The sequence below is a fragment of the Meriones unguiculatus genome, chromosome 4, assembly GCF_030254825.1.
Source record: "Meriones unguiculatus strain TT.TT164.6M chromosome 4, Bangor_MerUng_6.1, whole genome shotgun sequence".
Lineage (NCBI taxonomy): Eukaryota > Metazoa > Chordata > Mammalia > Rodentia > Muridae > Meriones > Meriones unguiculatus.
Window position 1 is genome coordinate 32,280,179 of NC_083352.1, and position 15,293 is coordinate 32,295,471.

Here is a 15,293-nt window from a genome sequence, read left to right on the forward strand (position 1 = left end):
TGCTTACCTTTCTCCTGTAATGTACAGAGTGCCTCTCGCTACCATGAACACTAGTCTGTAAGTGTGAAGCTCCTAGCTGGACACTGGCTTGACTTCTCTATGTTGGATGACACAAGTATTGTCTTCAGCAATTGGACCTTACCTTCAAGTTGTAGAAAGTAACCAATAGCCTTCTCAATACCTTGTGATGTTTTGAACTTTCTTGGCAAATGACTCAGCAAGAAATTGCACATTTCTGACATTAGAGGTTATACTTTGAGGCATAAGATGTCTAGTTGTGGCATTGTCACCTTGGTTTACTTTGGTAGGCCATATGCCTCTAGAATTTCATCCAATTCCTTTTTTTTTACCATTGGGGAATGTTTGTATAAATATATGTTCTAATTGTGTTTTGAATGTCATTCATATCTGTCAGAATGATTCATTTTTTATCTCTCATTTCAGTTAATTATATTTTCTCACTTCTTAAGTATGGCTCACAATACGTCAATCTTATGTATCTTCTCAAAAACAAACTATGCTTCACCAATGCTTTTAATTTTTTAATGCTATCCCTTCATTCTTCCCTGAATTATTTATTTTCAACTACAAAAGTAGGGTTTTGCTTGTTCTTGTTAAACAAAGCCTTTAGTTTTAATTATTTGAGATCTCTCTCATTTTAAAAATGTTGGCACTTGCACCCACAGGCTTTTCTTTATGACTGATTTCCTTGTATCTGATGGGCATTCACATGTTATTTTTTTTATTCTTATTTTTCAATTTTTTGTGTATGCAATGACCCATTCATCATTCAGTGGGTTGTATTATTTAATATCTTAGGGTTTGTGTTTTTGACATTGTCTTGTGTTACTGATTTGTACTTTCACTTTATTGTGATCAGATAGAATACTAATAATACTGCTCTTTTCCTATATTTGTTAAGAATTCCATTTTGTCCTAATATTTGATTTCTCTCAGAAAAAGCTCAATGACTTGACCTAGGCCACATACACATATGTACATGATGGACAACTTGATCTTCACAGGGATAAGTGGAGGAGGAGCTATCTCTGACAAAGACACTGTTGCAAGCTTTTGATCACTTGCTCCAGGTGGGGCTGTCTTGCCAGGCCACCATGCAAGAGGAGTGCTCAGTTCTGATAAAACTTGATGTGCTGGGATATGAAGGCAAGAGGTGGCTCCCCTTTTCTGAGGAGGAGAGGAGGGAAGATATGTGGATGTGGGAAGAGGAGAGGATGGACAGTGCTACAACTGGGATGTAAAGTGAATAATAAACAAATAAATAAATGAAAATGCTCCGCGGGTCCTACCTAAGATCGTTTATTCTCTGCTTGCTAGATGGATTATTATGTAGCTTTCTGTTAAGTCCTTTTATCTATGATATCATTTAATACAGATGCTTAATTGTTTATGTTTTGCTTGTTTGAGAATAAGCTGAGGCTAAGATGGCAGCATAAACAAAAGTACAGAAAGCATGATTATGATCTTAGGGCAAGCAGAGAAGGGTAGTAAAAAAAATGAGATTCATTCATTTTGAAAAGTTATTGAGGCATACTAGAAAACCTGATTACTCATAATGAGAAGTCAATAGAAAGTAAACTGTTGAGACAGTAAATGTGTGGGGTAGAATCTTGTCCACTTGCAAAGTTCTGTAGACTGAAACCTTCTTGTTGCTAGGCAGTTCAATCTAGAGCTCAACTTCATGAGAGACATCTCTTTGTCATGTAAACTCTCAAGAAAAATCAACACTGCAAATGTGACATGAAGCAAGCTATCATTAGAAAAGGTCATCGACACTGTCATTTCACCTGCTAGTAAGTCATTCAGAAATTTAGTACTACAGGATAGAAGCACAAATCGTTAGACTAGGGACCCACACACCATGATTTTTACCCAGTATTTCAAACCTTTACCTAACAAAAGGAATTATATCTGTATTCTTTCCTAATACGCTTCATTTATTTGATCAGCCATTCTAAACATTTCTAAGGTGTGATTACTTTTGCTTTGAATAACACTGAACTTGACACTATTTCAGAGAAAATGCTAGGTAGGAAGTATAGTATGAAGATTGATGGATTTGATGAAGCTATGGAAAGAAAGCAATGGCCAAAGGATTTTGAAAGTCAGACATGCCATTTCTGTACTATATGGCACTATGTATCTTTATGAATGAAGATGTCACAGTCACTTGGGAGAAATAGAATGTTGAGTAATTGTATAAAATATTGAAGAGAGCACAAAAAATCAAGATCATATTCTTTGGAGTTTGTTTTCCATTGAGAAGATTGCATGAAAATTATACATGTGTATATATACATTTATATATACATTATAAAATAAATTATGGTGAATTCATATGAGTTAAATTAATTATCAGGAGTATCACATCAGTAACAAAACTTTACTATCAAAATTGAAACTAATATTTAAAATTATCAAATATATTTCATTAATATACATTTTCTTGGAAATTGAAACATAGAAAGCAATAAGTAATACATGCGTGTAATTCCAGCAGTTGAGTGAGGGCCTAAGGCTAAAAGACCAGGAAATCAAACGCAGACAAAGAGATGTACTGAATCCTATATTAGAAATAACAACAAAACCCCGAAGCATAGAAAAAAAATGAGAGTGTTAGAATGTCACTCACAATTTAGATTTTGTCCTCAGTACTTCCCTTTCTCCTTTTCATCCTGCTCTGATTTCTAGGCGCTTTGTGCATTAAGCCTGCACTGTGTGTGTGTGTGTGTGTGTGTGTGTGTGTGCATGCGTGTGTGTGTGTGTTGTACACATGTGTTTACTTGTAAGGTTATGTAAGTGCACATGTAAGCACATCTGTAGAGGCACAGGTAGATGCTAGTTGTAGTCCTCAACTTTCCTCACCTTCTTTTGGAATGGATGATATCTCGATGCACACAGAACCTACGAATGCAGCTCCACAGGCTTGCCCGAAAGCCCCAGGGATGGACCCACTTCTGTTCATTACCCTTTAGCCTCACCGGCCATTGTTGTGTTTACACACACAAATCACCAGTCCTGCTATGCAAACATGAGTTCTGGTGACCCACAATCAGTCCTCATGCATGCCCCACAGCTTCTTATGTACTTAGTAATCTCTCAGTCTTGCAAGACTCTAATATTTTGTTCTTGATTAATTTATACCAGTATTTAAGGCAATATTATTATTCTAAAAATGAGATTAGTATTTGTCCTAAAACAAGTTTGTCTATATGTTTATTTAGTGAAAAAACAATGACACAGTAAAGGAATTGCAGAAAATTTCAGTATTCATTGAAAAATGAATTCAATAAAAACGTCTTGGCCCTATAACATAATATACTTTGACTTAAATTCAACAATAAAAACATGTAAAAGACATTTACTCAACCATGTTTGTAGCAGCTTTATTTGTAATAGCCAGAAGCTAGAAACAACCCAGATGCCTCTCAACTGAGGAATGGATACAGAAATTATGGAATATCTACACAACGGGATATATCTTAGCAATAAAAAAAACAAGGAAATCTATTTAATTGATTTACCTGATCTTGATTCCACTTTGGCATGTGGAATCTATCATGAAAATTGTCAATTCAATTTAGATTTTCAAATTTTGTGGCATATAGACTTTTGAAGGAAGTCCTAATGATTGTTTGTATTTTGTCAGTGTCTGTAGTTATGTCCCCATTTTCATTTCTGATTTTGTTGTTTTGGATAGTGTCTCTCTGCCTTTTAGTTAGATTGGCTAAGGGTTTGTCTATGTTGTTCACTTTCTGAAAGAACCAGCTCTTGGGTTCATTGATTCTTTGAATTGTTTTATTTGTTTCTAATTTATTGATTTCAGCCCTGAGTTTGATTTTTTCCAGCTGTCTACTCCTTTTTGGTGTGTCTAATTCTTTTTTTTTCCTACGGTTTTTAGGTGAATCATTAAGTTGCTTGAATGAGATGTCTCGAATTTCTTCTTGAAGGCACTTAGTGCTATGAACTTTCCTCTTATTACTGCTTTCATTGTGTCCCACAAGTTTGGGTATGTTGTGCCTTCATTTTCATTGAATTCGAGGAACATTTTAATATCTTTTTTTATTTCTTTCCAGACCCAGCTGTCATTTAGTAGCAAGTTGTTCAGTTTCCATGCGTCTGTAGGTTTTTTGCTATTTCTGTTGTTGTTGAGGTCCACCTTTATTCCATGGTGATCAGATAGGATACAAGAGATTATTTCAATCTTCTTGTATCTGTTGAGTTTCGCTTTATGACCAACCATATGGTCTATTTTGGAGAAGGTTCCATGAGGTGCTGAGAAGAAGGTAAATTCTTTTGTATTTGGGTGTAAGGTTCTGTAAATGTCTGTTAGGTCCATTTGATTCATGACCTCTGTGAGAGACATTGTTTCTTTGTTTAATTTCTGTTTTGTTGACCTGTCCTTTGTTGAGAGTGGCGTGTTGAGGTCTCCCACTATTAATGTGTGGGGATCTATGTGTGGTTTAAGTTTTATTAATGTTTCTTTTACAAATGTGGGTGCCCTTGTATTTGGGGCATAGATGTTCAGGATTGTGATGTCTTTCTGGTGGAATTTTCCTATATCCCCTAAGGAAATAGAAGCGGTCATCAAAAGCCTCCCATCCAAAAAAGCCCAGGACCAGATGGTTTCAGCACAGAATTCTACCAGACCATCAAATAAGAGCTAACTCCAGTTTTCTTCAAACTATTCCACAAAATAGAAACAGAAGGAACACTACCAAACTCATTCTATGAAGCCACAGTTACCTTGGTACCTAAACTTCACAAAGACCCAATAAAAAAAGAGAATTTCAGGCCAGTCTTTCTTATTAACATTGATGATGCAAAAATACTAAACAAAATACTTGCAAACCCGAATACAAGAACACATAAAAGATATCATTCACTATGACCAAGTAGGGTTCATCCCAGGTATGCAGGGGCAGTTCAATATATGGAAATACATCAATGTGATCCACCATATTAACAAACTGAAAGGAAAAAACAAATGATAATCTCCTTAGATGCTGAAAAAGCATTTGACAAAATCCAGCATCCATTCATTTTTAAAGTCTTGGAGCGTTCAGGGATACAAGGCACATATCTAAACATAATGAAGGCAATATACAGCAAGCCTATAGCCAACATCAAACTAAATGGAGTGAAACTTAAAGAAATCCTACTGAAATCAGGGACAAGGCAAGGCTTCCCACTCTCTCCATATCTCTTCAACATAGTTCTGGAAGTCCTTGCTAGAGCAATAAGAAAATTGAAGATCAAGGGGATACAAATTGGAAAGGAAGAAGTCAAACTATCACTATTTGCAGATGATATGATAGTATACGTGAGTGACGCCAAAAACTCTACCAGGGAACTCCTACAGCTGATAAACACCTTCATCAAAGTGGCCGGATACAAAATTAACTAAACCTCGACCTCAACAACAACAGAAACAACAAAAAGCCGACACGCACATGGAAACTAAACAACTTACTACTCAATGACAGCTGGGTTAAGGAAGAAATAAAGAAAGAAATTAAAGACTTCCTAGAATTCAATGAAAAGGAAGGCACAACATACCCAAATTTATGGGACACACTGAAAGCAGTGCTCAGAGGAAAATTTATAGCACTAAGTGCCTGCAAGAAGAAATTCGTAACATCACATACAAACAACTTAATGGCCCAACTGAAAACCCTAGAACAAAAAGAAGCAGATACACCCAAAAGGAGCAGACGGCTGGAAATAATCAAACTAAGGGCTGAAATCAATCAACTAGAAACAAATAAAACTATCCAAAGAATCAATGAAACAAAAAGCTGGTTCTTTGAGAAAATCAACAAGATAGACAAACCCTTAGCCAAACTAACTAAAAAGCAGAGAGAAACTATCCAGATCAGCAAAATCAGAAATGAAAATGGGGACATAACCACAGACATTGAGGAAATCCAAACAATTATTAGGTCATACTACAAAAGCCTATATGCCACAAAATTTGAGAATCTAAATGAAATGGATAATTTTCTTGAAAGATTCCATCTACCAAAACTAAGTCAAGATCAGGTAGAAAGACTGAATAGCCCTATATCTCCCAAGGAAATCGAAGCAGTCATTAACAGTCTCCCCTCCAAAAAAAGCCCTGGACCAGATGGCTTCAGCGCAGAATTCTACGAGACCTTCAAGGAAGTGCTAACTCCAATTCTCCTCAAGCTATTCCACAAAATAGAAACAGAAGGAACACTACCAAACTCATTCTATGAAGCCACAGTCACCTTAATACCTAAACCACACAAAGACCCAACAAAAAAAGAGAACTTTAGGCCTATCTCTCTTATGAACATTGACGCAAAAATACTAAATAAAATACTTGCAAACCGAATCCAAGAACACATCAAAGATATCATCCACCATGACCAAGTAGGCTTCATCCCAGGCATGCAAGGGTGGTTCAACATACGGAAATCCATCAATGTAATCCACTACATAAACAAACTGAAGGAGAAAAACCACATGATCATCTCCTTAGACGCCGAAAAAGCATTTGACAAAGTCCAACACCCATTCATGTTTAAAGTCTTGGAGAGATCAGGGATACAAGGCACATACCTAAACATAGTAAAGGCAATATATAGCAAGCCTATAGCTAACATCAAACTCAATGGAGAGAAACTTAAATCAATCCCACTGAAATCAGGGATAAGACAAGGCTGTCCATTGTCCCCATATCTCTTCAACATAGTACTTGAAGTCCTAGCCAGAGCAATAAGACAACTAAAGGAGATCAAGGGGATACAAATCGGAAAGGAAGAGGTCAAAGTGTCACTATTTGCAGATGATATGATAGTATACATGAGCGACCCCAAAAATTCAACCAGAGAACTCCTTCAGCTGATAAACACCTTCAGCAAAGTGGCAGGATACAAAATCAACTCAAAAAAATCAGAAGCCCTCCTATATACCAAAGACAAAACGGCTGAGAAAGAAATTAGGGAAACAACACCCTTCACAATAGCCACTAATAACATAAAGTACCTTGGTGTGACCCTAACCAAGCAAGTGAAAGACCTGTTTGAGAAAAACTTCAAGTCTGAAGAAAGAAATTGAAGAAGATATCAGAAGATGGAAAGATCTCCCGTGCTCATGGATTGGTAGGGTTAACATTGTGAAAATGGCCATACTGCCAAAAGCAATCTACAGATTCAATGCAATTCCCATCAAAATACCAACTCAATTCTTTACAGACCTTGAAAAAAAGATTCTCAGCTTCATATGGAGAAACAAAAAACCCAGAATCTCCAAAACGATCCTGTACAACAACAGATCATCTGGAGGTATCTCCATTCCTGATCTCAAGCTGTACTACAGGGCAACAGTAATAAAAACTGCATGGTACCGGCATAGAAACAGAAAGGAGGATCAATGGAACCGCATAGAAGACCCAGAAATAAATCCACACACCTATGAATACTCGATATTCGACAAAGAAGCCAATTCCATTCAATGGAAAAAAGACAACATCTTCAACAAATGGTGCTGGACCAACTGGATGTCTACATGCAGAAAAATGAAAATAGATCCATATTTATCACCCTGCACAAAACTAAAGTCAAAGTGGATCAAGGACCTCAACATAAAACCAGATACCCTAAATCAATTGGAAAAAAAGTGGGGAACAGCCTAGAACTCATTGGCACAGGAGACAACTTCCTGAACAGAACACCAACAGCACAGGCTCTAAGAGCAACAATCAATAAATGGGACCTCATGAAACTGAAAAGTTTCTGTAAAGCAAAGGATACTGTCATCAAAACAAAACGACTGCCTACAGATTGGGAAAGAATCTTCACTAACCCTTTATCTGACAGAGGACTAATATCCAGTATATACAAAAAACTAAAGAAGCTGAAAAGCAGCAATCCAAGTAATCCAATTAAAAAATGGGGAACAGAGCTAAACAGAAAATTCTCGACAGAGGAATATCGAATGGCAGAAAAACACTTAAAGAAATGCTCATCCTCATTAGCCATCAGGGAAATGCAAATCAAAACGACCCTGAGATATCACCTTACACCCATCAGAATGGCCAAGATGAAAAACTCAAGCGATAACACATGCTGGAGAGGTTGTGGAGAAAGGGGAACCCTGCTCCACTGCTGGTGGGAATGTAAACTGGTACAACCACTCTGGAAAGCTATCTGGCGCTTTCTAAGACAAATAGGAATAGTGCTTCCTCCAGACCCAGCTATACCACTGCTAGGTATATACCCAAAGTTTGTTCAAGTACACAAAAAGGACACTTGCTCAACCATGTTTATAGCAGCTCTATTTGTAATAGCCAGAACCTGGAAACAACCCAGATGTCCATCAACGGTGGAATGGGTACAGAAATTGTGGTATTTTTATACAATGGAATACTACTCAGCAATCAAAAAGGAGGAAATCATGAAATTTGCAGGCAAATGGTGGGATCTAGAAAAGATCATTCTGAGTGAAATATCCCAGAAGGAGAAAGACAAACATGGGATATACTCACTTATATAGACCTATCAGATATGATAAACATAATGAAATCTATACACCTAAAAAAGATAATCAATTGAGCGGACATGGGGTAAGATGATCAATCCTCATTTAGAAAGACAGATGGGATGTGCATTGAACGTATGACAGGAGTCTACTGAGCGCATCTGAAAGACTCTAACTAGCAGTGTTTTCAAAGCAAAGACTCATGACCAAACCTTTGGCAGAGTACAGGGAATCATAAGAAAGAAGGGGAGTTAGTCTGATGGGGAAAGGATAGGAGCTCCACAAGGACCAAATATATCTGGGCACAGGGTCTTTTCTGAGACTGACATTCAACCAAGGACCATGTATGGATATAACCTAGAACCTCCACTCAGATGTAGCCTGTGGTAGCTCAGTAACCAATTGGTTTCCCAAAGTGAGGGGAACAAGGACTATTTCTAAAAGGAACTCAATGACTGGCTCTTTGGCCTCCCCACCCCCAAAGGGAGGAGCAGTCCTGTTAGGCCACAGAGGAGGGCTTTGCAGCCAGTCCTGAAGATACCTGATAAAACAGGATCAGATGAATGGGGAGGAGGTCCCCCCCATCAGTGGACTTGGAAAGGGGCACGGTGGAGATGAGGGAGGGAGGGAGGGAGGGACTGGGAGGGAATGAGGGATCGGGACACGGCTGGGATACAGAGTTAATAAAATGTAACTGATAAAAAAAAAATAAAAAAATAAAAAAAAACAAAATTAACTAAAAAAAAAAAAAATCAGTAGCCCTCCTGTATACAAAAAACAAAAGGGCTGATAAAGAAATTATGGAAACAACACACTTCACAACAGCCACAGGAGGACATAAAGTACTTTGGTGTAACCCTAACCAAGCAAGTCAAAGACTTGCATGAAAAAAATTTCCAGTCTCTGAAGAAAGAATTAGAAGAAGATATCAGAAGATGGAAAGATCTCCCATGCTCATGGCTCGGCAGGATTAACATAGTAAAAATAGCCATCCTGCCAAAAGAAATCTACAGATTCAATGCAATTCCCATCAAATTACTGACACAATTCTTTACAGACCTTGAAAGAAAAATCCTCAACTTCATATGGAATAACAATAAACCCAGAATTGCTAAAACAATCCTCTACAGTAAAAGATCTTCTGGAGGTATCTCCATCCCTGATCTCAAGCTGTACTATAGAGCTACAATACTAAAAACTGCATGGTACTGGCATAGAAACAGACTGGTGGATCAATGTAATCTAATAGAAGACCCTGAAATAAATACACACACTTATGGACACCTGATTTTTTACAAAAATGCCAAAAGCATTCAATGGAAAAAAGACAGCATCTTCAACAAATGGTGCTGGTCTAACTGGATATCTACATGTAGAAAAATGCAAATAGATCCATACTTATCACCCTGCACAAAACTGAAGTCCAAGTGGATCAAAGACCTCAGTATAAAACCAGACACATTAAATCGGTTAGAAGAAAAAGTGGGGAAGACCTTAGAACTCATTGATACAGGAGACTACTTCCTTAACAGAACACTAACAGCACAGGCTCTAAGAGCAACAATCAATAAATGGGACCTCATGAAACTGAAAAGCTTCTGCAAAACAAAGGATACAGTCATCAAAACAAAACGACTGCCTACATATTGGGAAAGAATCTTCACCAACCCTCTATTTGACAGAGGGCAAATATCCAGTATACATAAAGAACTAAAGAAGCTGAAAAGCAACAAACCAGGTGACCCAATTAAAAAATGGGAAACAGAGCTAAATAGAGAGTTCTCAATAGAGGAATATCGAATGGCAGAGAAACACTTAAAGAAATGCTCAACCTCATTAGCCATGAGGGAAATGCAAATCAAAACAACCCTGAGATTTCACCTTACACCCATCAGAATGGTCAAGATCAAAAACTCAAGTGACAACACATGCTGGAGAGGTTTTGGAGAAAGGGGAACCCTCCTCCACTGCTGGTGGGAATGTAAACTTGTACAACCACTCTGGAAATCAATCTGGTGCTTTCTTAGACAATTAGGAACAGTGCTTCCTCAAGATCCAGGCATATATACAAAAGAGGCTCAAATACACAATAAGGACATTTGCTCAACCATGTTTGTAGCAGCTTTATTTGTAATAGCCAGAAGCTGGAAACAATCCAGATGCCCCTCAACTGAAGAATGGATACAGAAATTGTGTACATCTGCACAATGGAATATTACTCAGCAATGAAAAACAAGGAAATCATGAAATTTGCAGGTAAACAGTGGGAACTGGAAAGATCATCCTGAGTGAGCTATCCCAGAAACAGAAAGACACACACAGTATATACTCACTCATACAGACATATAATATAGGATAAACCCACTAAAATCTGTATACCTAAAGAAACTAATCAAGAAGGAGGACTCTGGCTCAAATGCTCAATCCCAATGCAATGCTCAATGCAAAGAGAATGGGCATCAGTAGAAGGAGAAAGTCAAGAGCCTGCCACAGAGAGCCTCTGAAAGGCTCTACCCTGGAGGGTATCAAAGCAGATGCTGAGACTTATGGCCAACCTTTGGGCAGAGCACAGGGAATTTTTATGAAAGAAGTGGGAAATAGTAAGATCTGGAAAGGACAAGAGCTCCACAAGTAGAGTAACAGAACCAAAAAAATCGGGGCACAGGTTTTTTTTTCTGAGACTCATAGTACAACCACGGACCATTGATGGAGATGAACCTCTGCACAGATGTAGCCTATGATCGTTCAGTGTCCAAGTGAGTTCCATAGTAATGGGAACTGGGACTATCTCTGACATGAACTGATTGCCCTGCTCTTTGATAACCTCCCCGTGATTAGGGAGCAGCCTTACCAGGCTACAGAGAACGACGATGCAGCCACTCCTGGTAAGACCTAATAGACTAGGATCAGAAGGAAGGAAAGGAAGACCTCCCCTCTCAGTGGACTTGGAGAGGGACATGTGTGTAAGAAAGGGGAGGGAGGGGCTGGGAGGAAGAAAGAAGGGAGCTACAGGGGGGATACAAAGAGAAGAAAGTATAATTAATAAAAAATAATTAAAAAAGAAAATAAAAAACGTAAATAAAACACAATGTCAATATTCAGGTGAGTTCCTATGTCTTGGTTTTAACATTTTTAAAAATTAAGAAAATAAAAATTATTAAAGAACCATGGGAAATGTTTGAAATACTTCTATCAATGACATCAGCCTTCAGCCAAAAAGTCTAGCTCTCTGAATGGAATACCATGTTATGAGGGATACCCCTCAAATAGGAGGATCTCTGACTAAAGTTGACAGCAGCACTGTCTTATGAACATGAGAATATTTAGAAAACCCTTGGACAGGAGGATCAGGACCAGTTCAGAAAAAGACACCAGTAGCTTACCAACCAAGAGTTGTTTTCTCTGAAGTCACTGCCTTTTGAACAGTGATATTTTAGCATTTTTCAAATTTAAACAATTGAAGAAAAATAGAAAAAGTAATGACTTACTATATGATCTGTGTGGGTATTAGTGTGTGTATGGGTGTGTCTATACTGAACTGACAATGACAAGTAAGGTGAATAGTATTTCCAGATCTCTCCTAAATGAAGGACTCAACAATCCATTGGTGGAAATTGAAAGAGCAGCTTGTATGTATACCTCTAATACAGGTATATATATATGATATATTGTCATTGCCTAATGACACCTTTTGCTTTAAATATTTATTGTAGTTATGTGAACATATATAATTAAAGAAATAACGTGTTAAATCCATCAGTTCTTTGTCTAGGTTCAGAAAGCATCAACATTGGCAAATTAAACTGCTTACACAAATGTTTGACTGTACTTCAACAAAATTAAACAGCAACTCAAATGTACTATTTGGAGTCATGCCTTGAACTACTACCTAAGCCATTCAAGCTCATACCTTTTTCTTTCTCTTCTACCTTTACCTACCTATAACTAAGCTACTCCATGTCTGACTTCTTTTTCTTCTCTCATTTAGTGTTGCTGCACTAATGCATCAACTCATCCAGAAGACAGACCTTTAAAGTCAGCACTGCATGCAACCAAGACAAAGGGCATCCTCCTCTGCTGTTTCATAAGACATGGTGGTGGCTATGGGTGGGCCTGTGGTGCTCATGAGGATAAATCATCTGCTCCTCTGGCTGGAGATGTTGATCATTCATTCAACATGGCTCCTGATTGGGTATGCTCAACACACCAGCCTCCCAGAAGTTGTGACACCCTTACAGGTCCCAGGAAACAGAACAATGTGGGCTATGGGATGGCTGACCTACAGCCTGCACTTTGGAGGACAGAGACATTTTATCTGCATAAAAGCCAAGAAGTTCTTGGTACCTAGACACTTCTCTCTATTCACTTACACTGACCAAGGAACTCTACATGAGAACCAGCCCTTTATCAAGAAAGATTGCTACTACCATGGCTATGTGGATGGAGACCCAGAATCCATGGTTGCTCTTACCACCTGTTTTGGGGGATTTCAAGGAATGTTACAGGTAAATGGCACAGTATATGAAATCAAGCCCAAGAGACTTTCTTCCACATCTGAACATTTGGTTCACAAGACAGAGAGCAAGGAGACAGAATTACTCTCAATGAGATGTGCACTAACAGAAGAGCTAGCACGACAAATGAAGCTTCAAGAGAAAGATAACCCCACTCTGATGCAAAGCAACTATGAGGGATGGTGGACCCACAAGCGTTTTCTTGACCTGGCATTGGTTGTTGACCATGAGCGAATTCATTATCACGACAATAATATTTCACAAGTGTTAGTGGAAACATTTCTCATTGTTAATATAATAAATGAGATTTATCATACATTGGATGTTGAGGTAGTTTTACATGGAGTAGAGATGTGGAATGAAGGAAACCCATTCGAAGTGAGCAACATGGCGAATCTCTTACGTGATTTTTGTTCATGGAAGGCTGTCAGCATGAATAATCGTATTCCAAATGATATTGCCCATCTCTTTGTGGGCTATTATTTTGGTATCAACCTTGGTTTAGCTTACGTTGGATCTGTCTGTATGCCAACTTATAATTGTGGAGTAGATTGTCTCACAGGAAATAATCTTATTTTTGTTGGAGAAATTGCAGCGCATGAGATGGGTCATAATTTGGGTATGTGGCATGATGATGTCTCATGTACATGTGGAGAAGAAGCATGTTTAATGGCTGAAATACACAGTGGCATTCGAAAGTTCAGTAACTGCAGTTATGCTGAGTTTTGGAGAACATATGCTACTACCAACTGCATGCGCAAGGAGAAGAAGCCAATAAGCAAACACAAACACAAGTTCTGTGGAAACGGTGTGGTTGATGATGGAGAGCAGTGTGATTGTGGATCTTATAAACGGTGTGCGACAGATCCATGTTGTCAGTTGGGATGTACCCTTAAAGATGGGAGTGCCTGTGCGTTTGGGCTTTGTTGCAAACATTGCCAGATCATGCCAGCAGGCACAGTGTGTAGAAAAAAGAACAATGAATGTGACCTTCAAGAATGGTGCAATGGACATTCATATGAGTGTCCTAGTGATGTTTATTTGCTTGATGGGAGCCCCTGTAAAGATGGTGGCTACTGCTATGAAAAGAGATGCAATAACCGAGATGAACAGTGTCAGCAAATCTTTGGCAAAGAAGCCAGGAGTGCAGCTGAGGGATGCTACAGGAAAATCAACACCCAAGGTGACCGTTTTGGCAACTGTGGTATATCCAAAAGTACATACTTAAGATGTAATGACTCAGACGTCCTCTGTGGGAGAGTTCAGTGTGAGGATGTAATGGGTATTCCCGTTTTGGAAGATCATTCCACTGTACACTGCACTCACTTCAATGGTGTGACCTGTTGGGGGACTGACTACCATTTTGGGATGACAATGCCTGACATCGGTTCTGTGAAAGATGGCGCAGACTGTGGTCCAGAGCATGTGTGCATGAATAAGAAGTGTGTCCATAAGTCAGTTTGGGCAAGCCCATGTTCATCAAAGACTTGCAATATGAAAGGTGTGTGCAACAATTTACATCACTGCCACTGCAACTTGGGTTGGAACCCTCCATATTGCCTGGAGAGTGGCTTTGGAGGGAGTGTTGACAGTGGCCCTCCAACTCCAAAAGTAGAGAGACACAAGAAAATTGACAAAATTGCACTTATTATTCTTTTTGTTATTTTTTTAATCTTTATCTTACTTTGGAGATGTATAACTATGTAAAATCACCGATCAAGAAAGAATGCAGTGCATCCACCTCAGAGAAGAAAGAAGAGCCCCGTGGTTTCACCAATGCTAGCAGCAGCTCATGATTTCAAAACAACATCAAAATCTTCATACACAAAAAAAAAAAAAAAAAAAAAAATCTTCATACACTTCTCCTGTCTTACCGTGTATCATCTTGGCACATCCATCATTGTGCGTTTTAGAAATCACTACAACAAAATAGTGGAGCTATTTTGTATTTCAGGATGCAAGCCTCAGTATTCAATAAAACCATGGTCCTAGTCCAGAACTACTGTTCTTCACTTTCAGCAGTGTCAGTGCTTCATGTTCTCTTACAGTGTTCTCAGTAAAGGCCCACCTCAGGGATCATGGATACAGGGGTTTTGGTTTTTTCTCCCTCAGTTCAAAACCACCTCCCTCTTTTTACTCTGCTTGGCAAATATAGAACAGCTTCTTTGGATACTTCACCAATACTCCTCCCTAGTAGAATCTTCTCACAGGAGATCACCAAAAGCTTGGAAACCAGGGGAAATTGTTCAATTA

General features: G+C 38.5%; 1 protein-coding gene across 1 annotated transcript; it reads left to right on the top strand.

Annotated features, from left to right (window-relative positions):
- Window positions 1-12,572: 12,572 nt before the first annotated feature.
- On the top strand, window positions 12,573-14,747 carry LOC110544457 (disintegrin and metalloproteinase domain-containing protein 25-like). Its single transcript, XM_021630430.2, is given in 1 exon segment — window positions 12,573-14,747. A coding segment is annotated over 1 exon segment (2,175 nt).
- Window positions 14,748-15,293: the final 546 nt, after the last annotated feature.